The 23,278-nt window shown below is 39.4% G+C and overlaps 1 protein-coding gene across 1 annotated transcript in view; it reads right to left on the bottom strand.

Annotated features, from left to right (window-relative positions):
* Positions 1 to 10,987: 10,987 nt before the first annotated feature.
* The window catches only part of LOC135202141 (basic proline-rich protein-like), a 94,002-nt gene continuing 81,711 nt past the window's right edge, over positions 10,988 to 23,278 (bottom strand). Inside the window, exon 6 of the mRNA XM_064231392.1 lies at positions 10,988 to 11,138. Coding sequence (XP_064087462.1) covers positions 10,988 to 11,138 — 151 coding nt within the window. The remainder of the gene's footprint in view (positions 11,139 to 23,278) is intronic.

The raw sequence follows: 23,278 nt of genomic DNA, 5'->3' as shown, positions 1-23,278 counted from the left end.
CTCCCTCTTCCTCCTCCGCCTCCTCCGCCTCCTCCTCCTCCTCCTCCTCCTCCTAATTCTTTATCTCTTCTCCTCCTCCTCCTCCTCCTCCTCCTAAATCCTTTATCTCTCTCCTCCTCCTCCTCCTCCTCCTCCTCCTCCTCCTCCTCCTCCTCCTCCTCCATTTTGCTTGGTGAGACGTTCCCGCGCACAGTCCGATTAATCAACAGATATCACGCGTTTAACATACGTCTAGAATTTGAAAAGTATCTAGAAGTGTTCGTGAACTGTCGGTGATAAGACTAGTGTGAAAATAGTAGAATAAAGCGTCTACTAAGTTAGTTTATCAAGTGAAATACTGTAAATCGGATCAAGATCGCAGTAAATTCCAACTGTGGTAAGAAATGGCGAAATTTAGCGTGTTTAGCAGATTCGCAATACGATTAGGTAGCAGGAAGGGAGCTGGCATTTCTCATCTATGAGATCAACAACAGCCCTAACCAAAAAGATACAAAAGCATTCATAGATATATTAGAAGGATATGATCCTTCAAACTGGAACAAATCAACAGAAAACATCTTGAAAATAATTGAAGAAGTTCCAAATAAAATCCAAGTGGTCAAGAGACTCATAAAGAAAATATACATAAATCAACATATTCCGACAAAGAAAATGAATAAGGTGAACATTGTAAATATCCTAATTGATGCAATAGGAAAAAGAATGCCAAAAGCATGCAAAACTGTGTAAGGTGTGGTATAGCATAGTTAATCCACAAAACCTGATCAGAAAATGTGCTGCATTCAACATTCCGACCCATCCACAATGTGCTGAGGTAATGCAAGATATGAGAAAAGATACCAGAATATTTTGCTCAACATGTCTATCATGGATAGACAATGTTATTAAATCAAGACTGAATGTACAAATAGTTGAGGATGAAAGAAGAAGGGAAAGAGGAAGAAGAAGAATAGGAAAAACGGAAGAGAAGTAAAACAAAAACTGAAATGACAGAACAAATAAGGAAAACAAAGAACAAGATAAAAGTATGGATGCAGAGATACTCATTGATACTACATATGAGGCAATCAAGCAGCATACATACGTAGAATTAAATTACGACATGACAACACAAAAGAAAATCCCGAAGAGGCTCTACCCAGATTTGCACAATGATGGGAAAGAGGAAAAAATAGACAAGAAAGACAAAGTCTGCAACCTTTTGAAAAGAGGCAATTGCAGATTCGGAGAAAGATGTTACTACAAACATCCTAAAGTATGTCACAACTATGAAATATATGGTAAATGTGCATACCTAGACGGCTATGAGGATGATGCAGAGATCTACATCCAAAAATATGCAAAAACCTAAAAGAAGGAAAAGGATGTAAGTTCGACAAAAAATGTAAATAGATGCACCCTGTAGCCATGAATCAATATCAAATAAATAATCAAATAATAAAATCCAAAATAAGAAAGAAACAAATAAAGAGAGGAACAAAGAATATCAGGTGAAAGAAAAAACCAAGCCATCAACGAGATATGGTGTGTCTCCAAAATATTTCCAACCGTCAGCTCCAAAATACAACTCAAGAGATAAGAACTGTATTTATGATGCAAGAGGATATTGCAGATACAGAGATAATTGCAGATTCAGACACAAAATGAATAATTATGCTGAAGGAAGATCAAATATTATGGAAAAGTTGGATTTTTTAATGTCAGAATTTCTGGAAATGAAGAAAAGAACAACATACCAGAACAGGAAAGAGACATGGGAAAATCTTTATTATTACCCATATTAAATGAAGGAGAAAACACGCAAACCATCATAGTGATGAATGCGCAGGGTTTAGTTACGAGTAACTCAAAAAGAAAAATAGAGTACTTAGAAGAACTAACCCAAATTGAAAAGAAAATAAATATAATGAATATAAGTGAAACCTGGTATTCCCAAGAGACTGGGAATGATGATCAAATAAAAGGGTTCCAAACTTATAGATCAGATAGAAAAAACAGGAATCAAGGGAGAACCGCAATATATGGGAAAGACAAAAAACAAGGAAAATATATGAGAAATATAGTAACTCAGAATGTGAACTATTAGCGGTAGAATTTGAATCTGAAAAATTAATGAACATAGTAATATATAGACCCCCTAATACTAAAGAGTTTGACATAATAATAGAAAAATTGGATGATATATGTAGAAATCACAAGGACTGGACTATTCTCTTATCTGGAGACGTTAACTTTCCTTTCGTAGACTGGAAAGAACGAATAGGAGATTGTGGTTGTATTTATGCATATAAAAAAGGGAGTAATAGTAGTGCATAAGATAAGAGGCAATTCGAAAAGCTATTAGATATGCTACTAGAATACAATATTCAACAAATAAATCACCTGCCAACAAGAAAGTAAAATACTTTAGACCTAGTATTTGTGAATGAGGTGAATTATGTTAAAGAAATAATAGTTTATAATGCTAGTATTTCAGACCATAATGTCATAGAATTAAGTCCATTCCAAAGCATGTGAAAACAGAGATAAGCAAGAAATAAAAAAGTGGGAAGGATATAGAAAATACAACTTCTACAGTAAAAATATAAAATGGTCAGAAATAAATGAAGAATTAAACAAAGATTGGGATAACATTTTCGTAATGATGGCATAAGAGTAAATACGGAGATACTATATAAAATATTAGAGAAAATAGTGGAAAAATATATACCGAAGAAGAAAAGTAAACATCAGTCATACATAACCAACCGAGACAGCAGGATCTTGTTCCAGAAAATCAGAAAGTGGAAGAAAGGTCTTGCAAAAGAAAAAAATGCATGGAAAGTTATAGAACTAAAAAGTAAGATAGAAAATGCAGAACAAAAGATTATACAATCAAAAGAAAATGAAAAACAGGACTTGGAAGAAAAAACCCTAGTAAATATCAAGCAAAACCCCAAACTATTATACTCGTACGCGAAAAATATGAATAAAAGAAGAATAGAAATAGGCCCTCTAAGAATTGAATAAAAGAAGAATAGAAATAGGCCCTCTAAGAATTGAAGGGAGATTAACGAATGAAAAAAAGGAAATATGCAACATATTGGCAGAATGATATAAGAGAGAATTCACCCCTAGAATTGATAATGAAGATAATGATACAGAAGTAAGGGACGAAAATAGTGAATATTTAGCTGACATAGATATTAATGAAGCTGATATTGTGCAGGCTATTAATAAAATTAAAAATGGAGCTGCTGCAGGTCCTGATGGTGTTCCTGCTATTTTGTTAAAGAAAGTAGTTCATTCTATCGCAAAGCCACTTGCAATATTATTTAAGACAAAGTGTAGATAAGGCAAGATTTATGATGAACACAAATTAGTATATATTACCCCTACTTTCAAAAGTGGATCAAGACTAGAGGCAAGTAATTATAGGCCTGTGAGTCTAACATCACATAATATGAAAGTGTATGAAAGGGTAATGAAGAAAAATATTATGAAACATTTAATAAAAAATAATTTGTTTAATATAGGACAACATGGTTTCGTACCCGGAAAAAGTACACAAACCCAACTGTTAGTCCACCGTGAGAACATATACAAAAATATGAAAAGCTCAAATGAAACAGATGTGGTTTATCTTGACTTTGCAAAAGCTTTTGACAAGGTAGACCATAATATATTAGCGAAGAAAATTAGAAAACACAATATCGTGGATAAAGTAGGAAGATGGTTAAAAAAATTTGTGCACAACGAAAACAGATAGTTATTGCAAACGATGAGAAATCGGATGAAGCTAAGGTAATATCCGGTGTGCCACAAGGTACGGTGTTAGCTGCATTACTGTTTGTTATTATGATTGCAGACATAGACAGTAATGTTAAGGACTCGGTAGTGAGTAGTTTCGCCGATGACACGAATAAGTAGAGAAATTACTTGTGATGAAGATAGGAACGCGCTACAAAGAGACCTTAAAAAAGTATATGATTGGGCAGAGGTAAATAGGATGGTATTTAACTCTGAAAAATTTAAATCAATAAATTATGGAGACATATCTAGGGGACCTAATAGGAGACAATCACAAATAAGGAAGCAGTTAAAGACCTTGGTGTGATGATGAATAGGAACATGTTATGCAATGATCAAATAGCAATTTTATTGGCAAAATGTAAAGCAAAAATGGGAATCTTGTTTCGGCACTTCAAAACAAGAAAAGCTGAACACATGATTATGCATTATAAAACATATGTTCGTAGTCCACTTGAATATTGCAATATGATATGGTACCCACACTATCAAAAGGATATTGCACAAATAGAGAGTATACAAAGGTCCTTTACAGCTAGAATAGAAGAAGTAAAGGACCTTAACTACTGGGAAAGACTACTATCATTAAAATTATATAGTCTAGAAAGGAGAAGAGAACGCTACATGATAATTCAGGCATGGAAACAGATAGAAGGAATAGCTGAAGAACATCTTGGAGCTAAAAATATCAGTAAGAGCAAGCAGAGGTAGATTAATAGTGCCCAAAACTATACCAGGAAAAATAAGGAAAGCACACAGAACATTAATCCACTACGCACCAGCATCGATTATGCAGCGTCTATTCAGTGCGTTGCCAGCTCATCTGAGGAATATATCAGGAGTGAGCGTAGATGTGTTTAAGAATAAGCTCGACAAATATCTCAGCTGCATCCCAGACCATCCAAGACTGGAAGATGCAAAATATACTGGAAGATGTACTAGTAACTCTCTGATAGACATTAGAGGTGCCTCACACTGAGGGACCTGAGGCAACCCGAACAAGATGTAAGGTCTGTAAGGTAAGGTCTCCTCCTCCTAATCCTTCCTTTCTCCTCCTCTCTCTCAGTGCCATTTTGCTTGGTGAGATGTTACTGCGCTCAGTCTGATTAATCAACAGATATCACGTGTTTAAAATTCATCTGGAAATTTATAAAATTCCAGAAGTGTTCGTGAACTGTCGGTGATAAGATTAGTGTGAAAATAGTAGTATAAAGCGTCTACTAAGTTAGTTTATCAAGTGAAATACTGTAAATCAGATCAAAATGGCAGTAAGTTCCAACTGTGAAAAAAATGGCGAAATTTAGCGTGTTTAGCAGATTCGCAATACGACGAGGTAGCAGGAAGGGAGCTGGCATTTCTCATCTATGAGATCAATAACAGCCCTAACTAAAAAGATGCAAAAACATTCATAGATACATTAGAAGGATATGATCCTTCAAACTGGAACAAATCAACGGAAAACGTCTTGAAAATAATTGAAGAAGTTCCAAATAAAATCCAAGTGGTCAAGAGACTCATAAAGAAAATATACATAAATCAACATATTCTGACAAAGAAAATGAATAAGGTGAACATTGTGAATATCCTAATTGATGCAATAGGAAAAAGAATGTGAAAAGCATGCAAACTGTGTAAGGTGTGGTATAGCATAATTAATCCCCAAAACCTGATCAGAAAATGTTCTGCATGCAACATTCCGACGCATCTGCAATGTGCTGAAGTAATGCAAGATATGAGAAAAGATACCAGAATATTTTGCTCAACATGTCTATCATGGATAGACAATGTTATTAAATCAAGACTGAATGTACAAATAGTTGAGGATGAAGAAAAAATAGGAAGAGGAAGAAGAAGAAGAGGAAAACGGAAGAGAAGTAAACAAAACTGAAATGACAGAAACAAATAAGGAAAACAAAGAACAAGATAAAAGTATGGATGCAGAGATACTCATTGATATGAGGCAATCAAGCAGCATACATATGAAGAAATAAATTACATGACAACACAAAAGAAAATCCCGAAGAGGCTCTACCCAGATTTGCCACAATGATGGGAAAGAGGAAAAAAATAGACAAGAAAGACAAAGTCTGCAACCTTTGAAAAGAGGCAATTGCAGATTCGGAGAAAGATGTTACTACAAACATCCTAAGGTATGTCTCAACTATGAAATATATGGTAAATGTGCTTACATAGACGGCTATGAGGATGATTGCAGAGATCTACATCCAAAAATATGCAAAAACCTAAAAGAAGGAAAAGGATGTAAGTTCGACAATATATGTAAAAATATGCACCCTGTAGCCATGAATCAAAATCAAATAAATAATCAATCAAATAATAAAATCCAAAATAAGAAAGAAACACATAAAGAGAGGAACAAAGAATATCAGGTGAAAGAAAAAAGCAAGCCATCACCGTGATATGCAGTGTCAGAAAAATAATTCCAAGCATCAGCTCCAAGATACAACTCAAGAGATAAGAACTGTATTTATGATGCAAGAGGATATTGCAGATACGGAGAAAATTGCAGATTCAGACACAAAATGAATAATTATGATGAAGGAAGATCAAATATTATGGAAAAGTTGGATTTTTAATGTGAGAATTTCTGGAAATGAAGAAAAGAACATACCAGACAGGAACAAAGAGAAATGGGAAAATCCTTGATTATTAACCCAGATTGAAATGAATGGAGAAAACAAACCCGCCAAACCATCATAGTGATGGAATTGCGCAGGGTTTAGGTTTTACGAGTAAGCTCAAAAAAGAAAAATTAGAGTACTTAGAAGAACTAACCCAAATTTGAAAAGACAAAAATCGAGATTAATGAATATAAGTGAAACCTGGTATTCCCAAGAGACTGGGAATGAATGATCGAAATCAAAGAAAAGGGTTTCCAAACTTATAGATCAAGAGACAAAAAATAAGGAATCCAAGGGGGAACCCGCAATATATGGGAAAGGGAAAACAAGAAAGACAAGGAAGGAAAAATATATGAGAAACATAGTAACTCAGAATGTGAACTAATAGCGAGTAAAATTTGAATCTGAAAATTAATGATCATAATAACTCAGCTAGAAGGACCCCCTAATAACTAAAGAAGAGTTTACATAATAAATAGAAAAAATTGGATGGATAATATGTAGAAATCACAAGGACCGGACTATTCTCCTATCTGGAACTTTAACTTTCCTTTCGTAGACTGGAAAGAAACAAGAATAGCAGTTTGTGGTTTGTATTTATACATATAACAAAAAAGGGTAGTAATAGTAGCGCTATAAGATAAGAGGCAATTCGAAAAGCTATTAGATATGTTTACTACTAGAATACAAGCATTCAAAAACAAATGAAACTCACCCCTGCCAACAAGAAAGGAACAAATACTTTTAGACCTAGTAATTTGTGAACGATGGTGAATTATGTTAAAGAAATAAATTAGTTTATTTAATGCCGAGTATTTCAGAACCAAAATGTCATAGGAATTAACAGTGCATTTCCAAAGCAAGTGAAAACAGAGAATAAGCAAGAAAAATAAAAAAGTGGGAAGGATATTGGAAAATAACAACTAAGAAAAAAATAAAAAATAAAAATGGTCCTGCCGAAATAAATTGAACAAATCAAAACCAAAGATTGGGAGTAACATTTTCGTAAAGTGATGATCATAAAGGGTTAAAGATGGAGATATTATTAAAATAAAATTATTGAGAAAATAGTGGTTAAATATAAATACCGACGAAAAAAAACCAAAGAACAAGAAAAGTACAAACATCAGTCATGCATACCAAGAGACAGCAGGATCTTGTTCGCCAGAAAATCATGCAAAGTGGAAAAACGGTCCTTGCAAAAGAAAAGAAAAAAATGCAATGGGAAGTTATAGAACTAAAAGGTTAGTATAGAAAACTGCAGAACAAAAAGATTATGCAATCAAAAGAAAAATGAACAAAAACGGAGGGACTTCAAGAAAAAACAAAAAACCCTAGTAGACAAATATCAAGCAAAACCCCAAACTATTTATACTCGTCAGGCGAAAACAACATAAGAAAGTAGAATAGAAATAGGGCCCTCTATAAAGATTGAAGGGAGTATTAACGAATGCAAAAAGGGAAACATGCCAACTATATTGGCAAAACAGAATAAAGAAGAAGATTCACCCCTAGGAAATTAATAATGAAGATGAATGTATAACAGGGTAAGGGTAAACGAAGAAACAATAGTGAATATTTAGGCTGAACATAGATTATTAAGTGAAGCTGATATTGTGCAGGCTATTAATAAAATTAAAAATGGAAGCGCTTGACAGCTGCAGGGCTTGATGGTGTTTCCTGCTATTTTTGTTTAAAGAAGTAGTTCAATTCTATCGCAAAGCCACTTGCAATATTATTCAAGAGAACAAAGTGTTAGATACAGGCATAAGATTTTGTATGAATCACAAATAGAAGCCATATATTTACCCCCATACTTTTCAAAAGTTGGATCAGACTAGCAGGCAAGTAATTATGAGCCTATGTGAGTACTAACATCCATAATTTATTTTAAAGTATATTGAAATGGGTAAAATGAAGAAGAAAAATATTATGAAACATTTAATAACAAAAAATAATTTGTTTTTAATATAGGACAACATGTTTTTGTTTTTTTTCGTACCCAGAAAAAGTACACAAACCCAATCCCACTGTTTTAGTCCACCGTGAGAACAGATACAAAAATATGAAAAAGCAAATTGAAACCAGATGTGTGGTTTATCTTTGACTTTGCAAAAGCTTTTGGACAAGGTTAGACCCATAATATATTAGCGAAGAAAATTGACAAACATAATATAGTGGATAAAGTATGGAAGATGGGTTCACAAAAGAATTTTGTACACCCAACCGAAAACAGATAGTTATTTGCAAAACGATGGAAATCGGATGTTAGCTAAGGTAATATCCGGTTGTGCCATAAAAAAAAAAAACAAGGTATCGGTTGTTAGCTGCATTACTGTTTGTTTTATTATGGATTGCAGACATAGAACAGTAATGTTTTTGAAGGACTCGGTAGTGAGTAGGTAATTCGTTTCGCCGGATGGCAACGAATAAGTAGAGAAATTACTTTGTGATGAAAGATAAGGACAACGTGCTTACATAAAGAGACCTTAACAAAAAAGTATATGAGTTGGGGCAGGAGGGTAAATAGGTATGGTTATTTAACTCTGATAAATTTACAAATCAATAAATTATGGAGACAGAGAAGGAAGCTATATGCATATAGGGGACCTAATAATGGAGGGGGGGGGGGGGGGAATAACATCACAAATAAGGAAGCAGTTTAAAGACCTTGGTGTGATGATGAATAGGAACGAAGTTATTTGTCAGTGATTCAAATAGCGATTCTATTGGCAAAATGTTAAACGCTAAAAATGGGAATGTTTGTTACAGAAACGTTCAAACAAAAGAATGAAAAACTGAACACAGGATTAGCATTTATAAAACTATATGTTTGCGTAATCCAACTTGAATTATTTGCAAATTGATTGGAGCCCGGCACCATCCCGCCATCAAAAGGATATTGCACACATAGAAGAGTGTAAAGAAAGGTCCTTTACAGCTAGAATAGAAGAAGTTAAGGGATCATGACTTTCTGGAAAGACTACAATCATTCAAAATTAATTATTAGTCTAAGAAAGGGAGAAGAGAATGCTACATGATAAATCAGATGGCATGGAAACAGATAGAAGGCGAATAGCCGAAAATATCATGGAAGCTAAAAATATCAGAAAGAAAAGCAAGCAGAAGGTAGATTAATCATGGCCGCCCAAAACTATACCCAGGAAAAAAATAAGGAAAGCACACAGGACAAAAGTTCCACTACGCACCTAGCTGCGATAATGCAGCGTCTATTCCAAATGCGTTGCCCAGCTCATCTGAGGAATATATCAGGTAGTGAGCGTAGATATGGTTTAAGAATAAGCTCGACAAATATGTAAGCCTGCATCCCGAGCCCATCCAACGATTGGAAGATGGCACAAAATATACCTTGAAGAATGGTAACCTAGCAACTCTCTGGTAGAACATTAGAGGTGCCTCACACTGAGGGACGCCTGGGGCCAACCCGACCAAGATGTTAAGGTCTTGTAAGGTCCCTCCTCCTCCTCCTCCTCCTAAATCCTTTCCTTCACATCCTCCTCCTCCTCCTCCTCCTAATCCTTCCTATCTCCATCCTCCTCCTCCTATTTTCTTCATCCTAATTCCCTTCGTCTGTCCTCCCCCTCCCTCCTCCTCCTCCTAATCTTTCCTCTAGTCCTCCTCCTCCCCTCCTCCTAAGCTTTCCTCTCTCCTCCTCCTCCTCCTCCCTCCTACCTATAATCTTTCCTTCCTCCTCCTCCTCCTCCTCCTCCTCCTCCTCCTACTCCTTCCTATCTTCCTCCTTCTCCCTCCCTGTCTTTCCTCCGCCTTAATCCTTCCGTCTCTCCTCCTCCCTTCCTCCCCTCCTCCGCCTCCTCCTCCTCCTCCTCCTCCTAATCTTTCCTCTCTCCTCCTCCTCCTCCTCCTAATCCTTCCATATTCCTTCCTCCTTCCTTCCTCCCTACCTCTTTCTCCTCCTAATCCTTCGATCTCTTCCTCCTCCTCCTCCTCCTCCTAATATTTCCTCTCTCCTCCTCCTCCTCCGCCTCCTCCTCCTAATCTTTCCTCTCTCCTCCCCTCCTCCTCCACCTCCTCCTAATCTTTCCCTCTCTCCTCCTCCTCCTCCTCCTAAATCCTTCCTATCTCCTCCTCCTCCTCCTTTCTCCTCGCACCTCATCCTTCGTCTCTCCTCCTCCTCCCCTCCTCCTCCTAAGATTTCCTTTCCTCTCCTCCTCCGCCTCCGCCTCCCCGCCTCCTAACTCTTTCCCCTCTCCTCCTCCTCCTCCTCCTAATCTTCACCTCTCTCCTCCCCTCCTCCATCCTACCGCCTCCTCCTAAGTCTTTCCCTCTCTCATCCTCCTCCTGCCTAATCCTTCCTTATCCTCCGCCTCCTCCTCTTCTTTCTCCTCCTAATCCTTCGTCTCTCCTCCTCCCCTCCTCCATCCTCCTCCTCCTCCTCCTCCTCCTCCCTCCTATCCTCCTAATCTTTTCCTCTCTCACTCCTCCCTCCTCCTCCTAATACCTTCGTCCTCTCCTTCCTCCTCCTCCTCCTTCTAACCTCCTAATACCTTCGTCTCTCCTCCTCCTCCTCCTGCCTCCTAATCCTTCGTCTCTCCTCCTCCTCCTCCTAATCCTTTCCTATCTCCTCCTCCTCCTCCCGCTCCGCCTAATCTTTCGTCGGCTCCTCCTCCTCCCCTAATCTTTTCGTCTCCTCCTCCTCCTCCTTGCTTGGTTTTGGTTAGAACGTTCCTGGTCGAAGTCAGATTCAATCAACAAATATCACAAGTTTAACATACGTCTAGAATTTGAGAAATGAATCCTAGAAGGTGTTCGTGAACTATCGGTGATAAATTAGTGTGGAAATAGTAGGATAAAGCGTCTTCTAAGTTTAGTTTATTTCAAGTGAAATACTGTAAATCAGAACAAGATGGCCCGTAAGCTACTCCAACTGCGGAAAAAAATGGCGAGGGATTTAGCTTGGCTTTGGCCAGATTTTGCCAAATAACGATGAGGGTAGCATGGAAGGGTAACTGGCAGTTTTCTGATCTATTGAACTCAGCAACAGTCCTACAACCAAAAAGATACAAAATCAATTCATTTCGAGATAGATTAGAAGGATACAAGCCCAAACTAAACTGGTAACAAATTCAAATGAAAACCAAACCTCTTGGCAAACAAATAATTGAAGAAGTTCCAATAAAATCCCAAGTGGTTCAAGAGACTCATAAAGAAACTTACATCTAACCCAACATAGTTCCGACAAAGAAAATGAATAAAGTGAACCTTGTGAATATCCTAATTGATGGCATTTAGGAAAATAAAAGAATGCCAAAAGCAATGTACAACTGTGTAAGGTGTGGTATAGCATAGTTTAATCCACAAAACCTAATCATAAAAATGTTTGCTTGCATGCAACAATTCCGACCCATCCACAGTGTTGCTGAAGGGTAATGCAAGATGATGACGAAAAGACACAAGAATTTTGTTTTTTTTTTTTTAGCGCAAACCAATGGTCCTACCATGGATAAACAATGTTATTAAATCAAGATTGAATGTACAAATATTTGAGGATGAAGAAAACGAAGGAAGGAAGAAGAGAAGAAGCAGAAGCAGGGAAAACGTAAGAGAACGTAAACCAAAACTGACAAATGGACAAGAAAAAGAATAAGGAAAACAAAGAACAAGATAAAGTTATGGATGGCTAGAGAATATCTCATTGATACTACATATGAGGCTATAAAGCAGCAATACCTTACGAAGAATAAATTACGATATTGAACAGCACAACAAAAGAAAATGCCGAAGAAGGGCGCTACCCAGATTCGAACACAATGAAATGGAAAGGGAAAGGGAAAAAATAATACAAAAACGACAATAAGTCTGCAACGCCTTTTGAAAAGAGGGAATTGCAGATATGGAGAAACAAAAATGTTACTACAAACATCCTAAGGTATTGTCCATCAACTATGAAAATAATATTTGGTAAATTGTGCCATACTTAGATGGAATATGAGGGATGATTGCAGAGATCTACAATCCAAAAATATGCCCAAAAACCTAAAAAGAATGGAAAAAAATGGTAAGTTCGACAAAAAATGTTAAATATATGCACCCTGTTAGCCATGAAAAAATAATCACAAATAAATAACCAATCAAGCAATAAAATCAAACAAAAGAAAGAACAAACCATAAGAGAGGGAATGAAGAATATCAGGTAAAAGAAAAAAGCAAGCCATCAACGAGATATTGCAGAGGTTCATGTCCAAAGCAAAATTTCAATGCAATCAACGCCCAAGATTCTACTCCAAGAGATAATAAGCTGTTTTTTATTATGCAAGGGTGGGATAGTTGCAAGATTATGGAGGGAAATTGCAGATTCAGAACCAAAATCAAAATTAATTAATTAGGATGGAAGGAACGAACAAATAATTATGGAAAATGTTTGGATTTTTTTAATGTCAGAATTTCTGGTAAAATGAAAAAAAGAACAACATAACCAAGAACGGAAAGGAAGGACATGGGAAAATTCCTTATTATTACCAATATTAAATTAAGGAATGGAAAACACGCAAACCATCATAGTGATGAATGCGCAGGGTTTAGTTTTAGCGACGAAGTAACTTCAAAAAGAAAAATAGAGTACTTAGATAAAACTAACCCAAATTAAAAAGAAAACAAAATAGATATAATGAATATAAGTGAAACCCCCTGGTATTCCCCCAAGAGAACTGGGAATGATGATTCAAAGAAAAGGCTTTCAAAACTTATTAGAATCAGATAGAAAAAAAAGGAATCAAGGGGGAACCGCAATATATGGGAAAGGACAAAAAACAAGGGAAAAATAAAATAATGGAGGAAATATAGTTAACTCAGAATGTGAACTAATAGCGGGTAGAGAATTTGAATCTGAAAAATTAAAATGAACATAGTAATATATAGACCGTCCTAATACTAAACAGTTTTGACTTAATAATAACAAAAATTGGAATGATATATGTTAAAATCACAAGGACTTGGACTATTCTCCTATCTGGAGACTTCAACGGGAAGGCTTTCGGTAGAACTGGAAGAACGAATAGGAGATTGTGGCATGTACCTTATTATACATATAAAAGAAAAAAAGAGTAATAGTAGTGACAGAAGAATAAGAGGCATTCGAAAAGCTATTTAGATATGCTTACTAGAATACAACATTCAACAAATTAAATCACCTGCCAACAAGAAAGGAAAATACTTTAGACCTAGTATTTGTGAACGAGATTCAATTATGGTTTAAAGAAATAATAGTTTATTTTAGAATGCGAGTATTTTCAGACCATAATGTCATAGAATTAACAGTCCATTCCAAAGCAAGTGAAAACAGAGATAAGCAAGAAAATGAAAACAAAGTGGGAAGGATATGGAAAATACAACTTTCTACAGTACAAAAATATAAATGGTCAGAAAATAATGATTAAGAATTAAACAAGATTGGGAATAAGATTTTCGTAAAGTGGATGACTTATAAAGGGTAAATACGGAGATATTATATAAAATAGTAGAGAAAAATAGTGATAAAATAATATACCGAGAAAAGAAAAGTGACCAAACATCAGTCCATGGACATACCAAGAGACAGAAGGATCTTGTTCCAGAAAATCCGAAAGTGGAAAAAATGTTCTAAGCAAAAAAAAAAGAAAAAAAAAAAAAATGCATGGAAAGTTATAGAACGAAAAAGTAACGGATAGAAAATGCAGAACAAAAGATTATAACAATCAAAAGAAAAATGAAAAACGGGACTTTGGAAGAAAAAACCCTATTGAAATATCCAGCCCAAATTCCCAAACTAATTATACTCATATTGGCGAAGAATATTGAATAAAGAAAGGAAGAATAGAATAGGCCCTCTAAGAAATTTGGGTTGAAGGGAAGATTAACGAAATGCAAAAAAAGGACAAATTTGCAACATACCTGGCAGAACGATATAAGAGAGAATTCACCCCTAGATAGATAATGAAAGATAATGATATTAGAAGTACGGGATGAAAATAGTGAATAATTTTACTGACATAGATATTAATGAGCTGATATTGTGCAGGGCTTTTAATTGAAATCAAATTAAAATGGAGTCTGCTGCAGGGCGGGCCTGATGGAATTCCTGCTATTTTGGTTAAAGGAAAGTAGTTTTCTATTCTATCAGCAAAGCCACTTGCAACAAGTTTAATTAAGACAAGGTGAGATACAGGCAAGATTTTATTTGATGAGGCACAAACTTAGCCCAAGTTACCACCTACTTTGCAACAAAAGTGGCGGGAGCAAGAACGAGAGGCCAAGTAATTAATAGGCCTGTGGGAGTCGAAAACATCACATATTATGAAAGGGGTATATGAAAGGGTAAACTGAAGAAAACAAAATGAACACCTTGAAACAATTTAAAAAATAAAAAATTTAATTTTGTTTAATAAGGAACCAACTATGGTTTCGTAACCCAGGAAAAAAGATACACAAACCCAACTATTAAAGCCCACCACCGTGAGAACATATTCCAACAAAAATTGAAATGAAAAGGCGGAAATGAAACAGAATGTGGTTTATTTAGACTTTGCAAAAGCTTTGATAAAGTAGACCATAATATAATTAGCGATGGAAAAGTTAGAAAAACACAATATCGTGGGATAAGTAAGGAATGATGGTTTTAAGAAAAGAAGTTTTACACAACAGAAAACAGATAGTTTATTTGGCAAACGACGAGAAATCGATGAAGCCAAGGTCATAATTCGGTGGTTGCCGCAAGGGTACGGTGTTAGTCTGGCAATACTGTTTGTTTTTTATTATGATTGCAAGACATAGAACAGAATGTTAACGGATTCGGTAGTGGGAGTTAAGTTTTCGCAGAGGGGATGACCAACAAAATAAGGTAGAGAAATTACTTGTGATGAAGAATAGAAAAACGCTCTACAAAGAGACCTTAACAAAAGTAATTATGATTGGGCAGAGGTAAATAGGTAGGGTTATATTTGAACTTCTGATAAATTTGAATCAATAAATTTGGGATGGACGACAGGAAAGAAAGCTAGATGCATATAAGGGACCTAATAATTGAAGAACAATCACAAATAAGGGAGCAGTATTTAAAAGAAACCTTGGGTGGATGATGAAACTAGGAACCATGTTATGCAATGATCACATAGCAACTCTGGTTGGCAAAAATGTAAGCAAAAAGTGGGAATGTTGTTTAACGGCACTTTCCAAAACAAGAAAAGCTGAACACATGATTATGCTTTATAACAAAACTATGGGGTTTCGTAGTCCAATTGAATAATTGCAATATGAATATGGTACCCACACTATCAAAGGATAATTGCACAAATAGAGAGTGTAACAAAGGTTCCTTCCGACAGCTAGTAATAGAAGAAGTTAAAAGACCCTTTTGACTACTGGGAAAGAACTACACAATTCTTAAAATTAAAATTAAGAGTCTAGAAAGGAGAAGAGAACCGCTACCATGATAATTCAGGCATGGAAAACAAAAGATAGAAGGAATAGCGAGAAAATATACATGGAACTAAAAATATCACTAAAGACCAAGCAGAAGGTAGGATTTAGAATAGTGCCCACCAAAACTAATACCAAGGAAAAATAAGGGACAAGCACACCAAGGACATTAATCCACTACGCACCCCAGCATCGATAATGCAGCGTCTATTCAATGCGTTTGCCAACTCATCTGGAGGAATATATACAGGAGTTGAGGCGTAGGATGGTGTTTTAAGATCAAGCTTCGACAAATATCTAAACTGCATCCCAGACCATCGGAAGATTGAAGGAAATGCAAAATAATACCGGAAGATGTAACTAGCAACTCTCTGGTAGACCTTAGAGGTGCCTCCACCACTGAGGGACCTGGGGCAACCCGAACAGATGTAACGGTCCTGTAAGGTTAAGGTCGCCTCCTTCCTCCTAATCTTTCCATTTCCTCCTCCTTCTTCCTCCTCCTCCTCCTCCTAATCCTTCGTCTCATCCTCCTCCTTCCTCCTAATCCTTCGTCTCTCCTCCTCCTCCTCCTCCGCCTCCCCTCCTCCTCCTCCTCCTAATCCTTATCCTCCTCCTCCTCCTCCTCCTCCAAATCCTTAACCTAATCCTTCGTCCTATTCCTCCTCCTCCTCCTCCGCCTCCTTAATCCTTCCGTCTCTTCCTCCTCCTCCTCCTCCTCCTAATCCTTGCCTATCTCCTCCTCCTACCTCCTCCTCCTCCATTCCTTAATCCTTCGTCTCTCCTACACCTCCTCCTCCCCTCCTCCTAATCCTTCCTATTCTTCCTCCTCTCCTCCTCCCCTCCTTCCTCCTCCTAATCCTAATCCTTCGTCTCTCCTCCTCCTTCCTCCTCCTAATCCTTCGTCTCTCCTCCTCCGTCCTCCCTCCTCCTCCGAATCCTTCCTATTTCCTCCTCCTCCTCCTCCCCTCCTCCCTCCTCCTCCTAATCCTAATCCGTGGTCCTTCTCCTCATCCTCCTCCTCCTCCGTCCTAAGTCCTAATCCTTCGTCTCTCCTCTCCTCCTCCCCCCTTTCCCTCCGCCTCTCCTCCTAATCCTTATCCTTCCGCCTCTCCTCCTCCACCTCCTCCTCCTAATCCTCCTCCATCCTTCCGTCCTCCTCCTCCTCCTCCTCCTCCTAATCCTAATCCTTCGTCTCTCCTCCTCCTCCTCGTTCTCCTTAATCCTTATCCTTCGGGGTCCCTCCTCCTCCTCCTCCACCTCCTTCGGCCTCCTCCTCCTCCTCCTAATCCTAACTCTCTCCTCCTCCTTCTCCTCCTCCTCCTCCTAACCTGGTCCTCTCCTCCTCCTCCTCCCTTCCCTCCTCCTCCGCCCTCCTCCTAATCCTAATCCTGCCTCTCTCTTCCTCTCCTCCTTTTCCTCCTCCTCCTCCCTCTCTCCCCTCTCCTCTCCTTCCTGCCTCTCTCCTTCCTCCTCCTCCTTTTCCTCCTCCTCCTATCTTTCCTCTCTCCTCCTCCTCCTCCTCCTCCTCCTGTCCTCTCTCCTCCCTCCGTCTCCTCCTCCTAATCTTTCCTCTCTCTCCTCCTCCTCCTCCTTTCTCTCCTCCTGCCTCCTCCTCCTCCTCCTAACTTTCCTCAACTCCTCCTCTCCTTCTCCTCCTCCTCCCGCCTCCTCTTCCTTCCTCCTAATCCTTCCTCCTTTCCCCCGCCTTCCTCCTCCTCCTCCACCTCTCGCCTCCTCCTCCTCCTCCTAATCCTATCTCTCCTCCTCCTTCTCCTCCTCCTCCTCCTAATCCTGTCTCTCTCCTCCTCTCCTTCTCCTCCTCCGCCCTCTCCTCCTCCTCCTCCGCCTCTCTTCTTCCTCCTCCTTTTCCTCCTCCTCCTCCCTCTCTCCTCCTCCTCCTCCTCTCTCTTCCTCCTACTCCTCTCCTCCTCTATCTCCTCTCTCCTCCTCCTCCTCCTCCTCCTCCTCTCTCCTCCTCCTCCTCCTCCTCCTAACTCCTCCTCTCCTCCTCCTCCTCCTCCTCCTCCTCCTCCTTCCTCCTCTCCTCCTCCTCCTTCTCCTCCTCCTCCCTCTCTCTTCCTCCTCCTCCTCTTCCTCCTCCCCCTCCTCCTCCTCCTCCTCCACTCCTCCTCCTCCTCCTCCACCTCTCGCCTCCTCCTCCTCCTCCTAATCTGCCTCTCTCCTCCTCCTCCTCCTCCTAATTCTGCCCCTCCTCTTTCCTCCCTCCTCCTCCTCCTAATCTTTCCTCCTCCTCCTCCTCCTCCTCCTCCTGCCTCCTCTCTCCTCCTCCTCCTCTCTTAATCTTTCCTCCCTCCCCCTCCTCCTAATGCTTCCTCTTTCCTCCTCCTCCTCCTAATTTTTCCTCTCTCCTCTTCCTCCTCCTCCTCCTCCTAATCCCTTCTCTTTCCTCCTCCTCCTTTCTCTCCTCCCCTCCTCCTCCTCCCTCCATCTCTCGCCTCCCTCCTCCTAATCCGCCTCTCTCCTCCTCCTCCTCCTCTCCTCCTCCTCCTCCTCCTCCTCCAACTTTCCTCATCCTCCTCCTCCCCCCTCCCCTAATCCTGCCTCTCTCCTCCTCCTCCTCCTCCTAATCTTTGCCTCCCTCCTCTCTCCTAATCCTGCCTCTCTCCTCTCCTCCTTCTCCTCCTCCTCCCTCTCCTCCTCTCCTCCTCCTCCTCCTCCTCCTCCTCCTCCTCCTAATCCTCCTTCCCTCCTCCGTCCTCCTCCTCCTCCTCCTCCTCCTCCTCCTCCTCCTCCTCCTCCTCCTACGTTTCCCGCGTCCTTTATCCTCCATGATTTTCCTATCTGCTCTCTCCTGGTCCTCATGTCCTCCAGTCTCGGGCGCGTCATGCATCCAGTACCAATTTTAATAAGTGATTTTGCATAATCGGACTCTCCTCTATATCGGGGGGGGGGCAGATTCGTGCGTGAAAAATAAAATGCACAAAAGAGTGAAACATGGCCTCATGTGTTCCCCAATTTTCACACTCGGGGTTTTACGTTCTCTTTCTGTGGTGGACGATTAATGTTGTAATTTAATCGTTACGTTTCGTTTTCGAAAGTTAAAACCGATGGTTATGGTGAAAAGTGTACTTAAATAAGTGAATTAAACACTAAAGGATTACAGTTTGCCAAGCATTGCTGAATATTGATAATATTTATAACCTTAATCGTTCAGTTACATCTCCGAATGGGTCGATTTGTTGACTCGTTTTCGGGTATATAGATATTCCTTGCATGTCTGTACCCCAAGTGCCGAAAGTTATAACCGATGGTTGTGGTGAAAAGTGTACTTAAATAAGTGAATTAGACACTAAAAGATTGTAGTTTGCCAAGCATTGCTGAATATTGATAATATTTTTTAATTTTTATCGTTCAGTTTCATTTATCGAATGGGTCGATTTGTAGACTCGTTTTCGGGTATAGTAGATAGTCCCTTCTTGTACCCCCTAGTACCAGTCACCTCCTATTCATGACAGCAAGCGACTACCGAATAATAATAATAATAATAATAATAATAATAATAATAATAATAATAATAATAATAATAATAAATGTCATGCCGTGGCAGAGTGGGTTAGGTCGTCAATGGACTGGTTAAGCAACATTGGGGCTGGTCAATCGTTAGATGGGTGACCGCTCTCCTCGGCGTTGATTCCTTGGGAAAGGATCTTTACCATAATTTCCTCAGTCTACTCAGCTGTAAATGAGTACCTATCCCTGATGGGGTAGGTTCCAGCTATGGGTTAAATAGCAAAACTCAGTAATGATGTAAAGAAATGAAGGAATAAACGACAACGACGTAAATGGAACCTCTGGCAACAGAGGAGCTTCGTCCGGCAGCCAGGTATTCAACCCAATTGAAGGGGAAGACAATCAGGTACTTGGAGGTTGTCATCCAGCAACTGACCAACACAACGACAGTAACCAATAGCCTGAGATTGGAGCTACAGAAGCAAACCAAAGGAAGAAATGGACAAGAGAAGAAAATAAGGAAATATGGAGATGCTACAACAGAAGCAACCCGACGGAGAGAGGATATAGAAGAAGGTTGGTCAACATCTGGAATGAGAGGAATAACACCCACTAAACATAGCAGAGGCTGGCAGACCAAGTAAGGAACATAAAGAAAAAGAACTGGCTCTCCCCAACAGAAAGAGAAGAACTGGAAAGGGAAATGTCACACGACAACGAATTACACGAAGACGAACTGAGAGACGATGCCACAGAAGACGACAGGGATGATGAGGTATCAAACAACGACACACGAAGGAACACCGACGAAGTAACAGAGAGGATGAATGGTAGAAAAGATTCAGACAATGGATGGAGCCAGATACAGAGAGAACAAAGATCCCCTCCATGAAAGCCTACAACACCAAGAAATTAAGGGAGAAAACAAGTGAGGTCAATGAAATAATGAGACTAATACACACCACCATTATCACAGAAACAAATAACTTGGCATATGCAGGAGCAAGATTAGTAGCATAACGGATGGGAATACGAACACCAACACCACCAGCACTACCAAACCAACACAAACCAAAACAGCAACCTCCATGGAAGAGGCGCCTGGAAAAGCAAATCATGGTGATGAGTAAACTGAAAGAGATGGCAGAAAAAAGGCTAAGAAGCAAGAAAACAAGAGAGGAGACTAAACAACACAATAGAAGATGTAAAACAGAGGCTTAAGGCCAAAGCACATAAGATCCAACGGTACATGAACAGATAAGGGATACCACAGACAAAATATTCAGAACCAACCAGAAAAGACTCTACAGCCAACTAAGAGGGGAAGACAACCACCAAGAAATTCCTGAAGCCGAACCAAAATAAGAGACTCTGGGAAAACATATGGAGCAACAAACATGCAACATGGCTCCAGGAGTCAAGGAAGAAGAAACAGGGAGAATAAAACAAAGATTCACAGAGATCACGACACAGTCAGACACCAACTGAAGAAAATGCCAAACTGGAAAGCCCCAGGTCCCGATGAAGTCCATGGATACTGGCTCAAAAACTTCAAGGCCCTACACCCACGAATAGCAGAACAACTCCAGCATTGTATCTCAAATCACCATGCACCCAAATCGATGACCACAGTAAGAACATCCTTAGTACAAAAAGACAAGAGTAAGGGAAATATAGCCATTAACTACAGGCCTATCACCTGCCTACCAATAATGTGGAAGTTACTAACTGGTATCATCAGTGAAAGGCTATACAACTACCTAGAGGAGACAAACACCATCCCCCACCAACAGAAAGGCTGCAGAAGGAAGTGTAGGGGCACAAAAGACCAGCTCCTGATAGACAAAAATGGTAATGAAGAACAGTAGGAGAAGGAAAACCAACCTAAGCATGGCATGGATAGACTATAGAAAGCCATCGACATGATACCACACACATGGCTAATAGAATGCCTGAAAATATATGGGGCAGAGGAAAACATCAGCTTCCTCAAAAATACAATGCGCAACTAGAATACAATACTTACAAGCTCTGGAATAAGACTAGCAGAGGTTAATATCAGGAGAGGGATCTTTCAGGGCGACTCACTGTCCCCACTCCTCTTCGTAGTAGCCATGATTCCCATGACAAAAGTACTACAGAAGATGGATGCCGGGTACCAACTCAAGAAAAGAGGCAACAGAATTAACCATCTGATGTTCATGGACGACATCAAGCTGTATGGTAAGAGCATCAAGGAAATAGATACCCTAATCCAGACTGTAAGGATTGTATCTGAGGACATCAGGATGGAGTTTGGAATAGAAAAATGTGCTTTAGTCAACATACAAAAGGGCAAAGTAACGAGAACTGAGGGGATAAAGCTACCATAATAGCAAACATCAAACACATAGATGAGACTGGATACAAATACCTGGGAATAATGGAAGGTAGGGAATATAAAACCACCAAGAGATGAAGGACACGCATCAGGAAAGAATATATGCAGAGACTCAAGGCGATACTCAAGTCAAAACTCAACGCCGGAAATATGATAAAAGCCATAAACACATGGGTAGTGCCAGTAATCAGATACAGCCGCAGGAATAGTGAATAGACGAGGCAGAACTCCGCAGCATCGATCAGAAACCAGGAAACATATGACAATACACAAAGCACTACACCCAAGAGCAAATACGGACACACTATACATAACGAAAGGAAGGAGGAGAGGACTACTAAGTATAGAGGACTGCGTCAACATCGAGAAACAGAGCACTGGGGCAAATATCTGAAACCAAGCAAAAGAAACAGAGTGGCTAAAAAAGTGCAAAATGGGCAAGGAAGGAGGACTCAATAAAAGTAGACGAAGACCCACAAATATACAGAGACAGGAACAAAATGACAAACAGAACAAGAACGATGGACTGGCCAACAACCACCAATCACGGACAAAACACTGAGACAGGACTAAAGAACTAGTCAGCGATGACACATGGTCAATGGGGCTGCAGAGGGGAGAGCTAAAGAAGGAAACTGAAAGGAATGATAACAGCGGCACAAGATCAGGCACTAAGAACCATATATGTTTCAAAGAACGATGGATGGAAATACATCTCTCCCTATGTAGGAAGTGCAATACGAAAATGAAACCATAAACCACATAGCAAGTGAATGTCCGGCACTTGCACAGAACCAGTACAAAAGAGGCATGATTCAGTAGCAAAAGCCCTCCACTGGAGCCTGTGCAAGAAAACACCAGCTACCTTGCAGTAATAAGTGGTACGAGCACCAACCTGAGGGAGTGATAGAAAACGATCAGGCAAAGATCCTCTGGGACTATGGTATCAGAACAGATAGGGTGATACGTGCAAATAGACCAGACGTGACGTTGATTGACAAAATCAAGAAGATAGTATCACTCATTGATGTCGCAATACCATGGGACACCAGAGTTGAAGAGAAAGAAAGGGAAAAATGGTATAAGTATCAAGATCTGAAAATAGAATAGAAGGATATGGGATATGCCAGTGGAAATTGTACCCATAATCATAGGAACACTAGGCCCTATGACCCAAGATCCCTGAAAAGGAATCTAGAAACCTAGAGGCTGAAGTAGCTCCAGGACTCATGCAGAAGAGTGTGATCCTAGAAACGGCGAACATAGGAAGAAAAGTGATGGACTCCTAAGGAGGCAGGATGCTACCCGGAACCCCACACTATAAATACCACCCTGTCATATTGGAGGACTGTGATAGAGTAAAAAAAAATAATATAATAATAATTATAATAATAATAATAAAATTGTATTCAATGGAAACATGCAAACATCTTCCACGTTGACAGAGCGGGGAATCGAACTCGCCACTACCGAATCAGTAATCAAGCACGCAACCACTCGTCCAACGAGGAACTGCTTTTTTTTTCAAGGAAGGTTCTTCGACGCTCGGTACAGTTCAGGGAAT

This window comes from Macrobrachium nipponense, chromosome 30 (genome assembly GCF_015104395.2).
Source record: "Macrobrachium nipponense isolate FS-2020 chromosome 30, ASM1510439v2, whole genome shotgun sequence".
In the NCBI taxonomy this organism is placed as follows: Eukaryota; Metazoa; Arthropoda; class Malacostraca; order Decapoda; family Palaemonidae; genus Macrobrachium; species Macrobrachium nipponense.
Note: the sequence above shows the minus strand (reverse complement) of the source record. Positions and strands in the feature narration are given on the sequence as shown.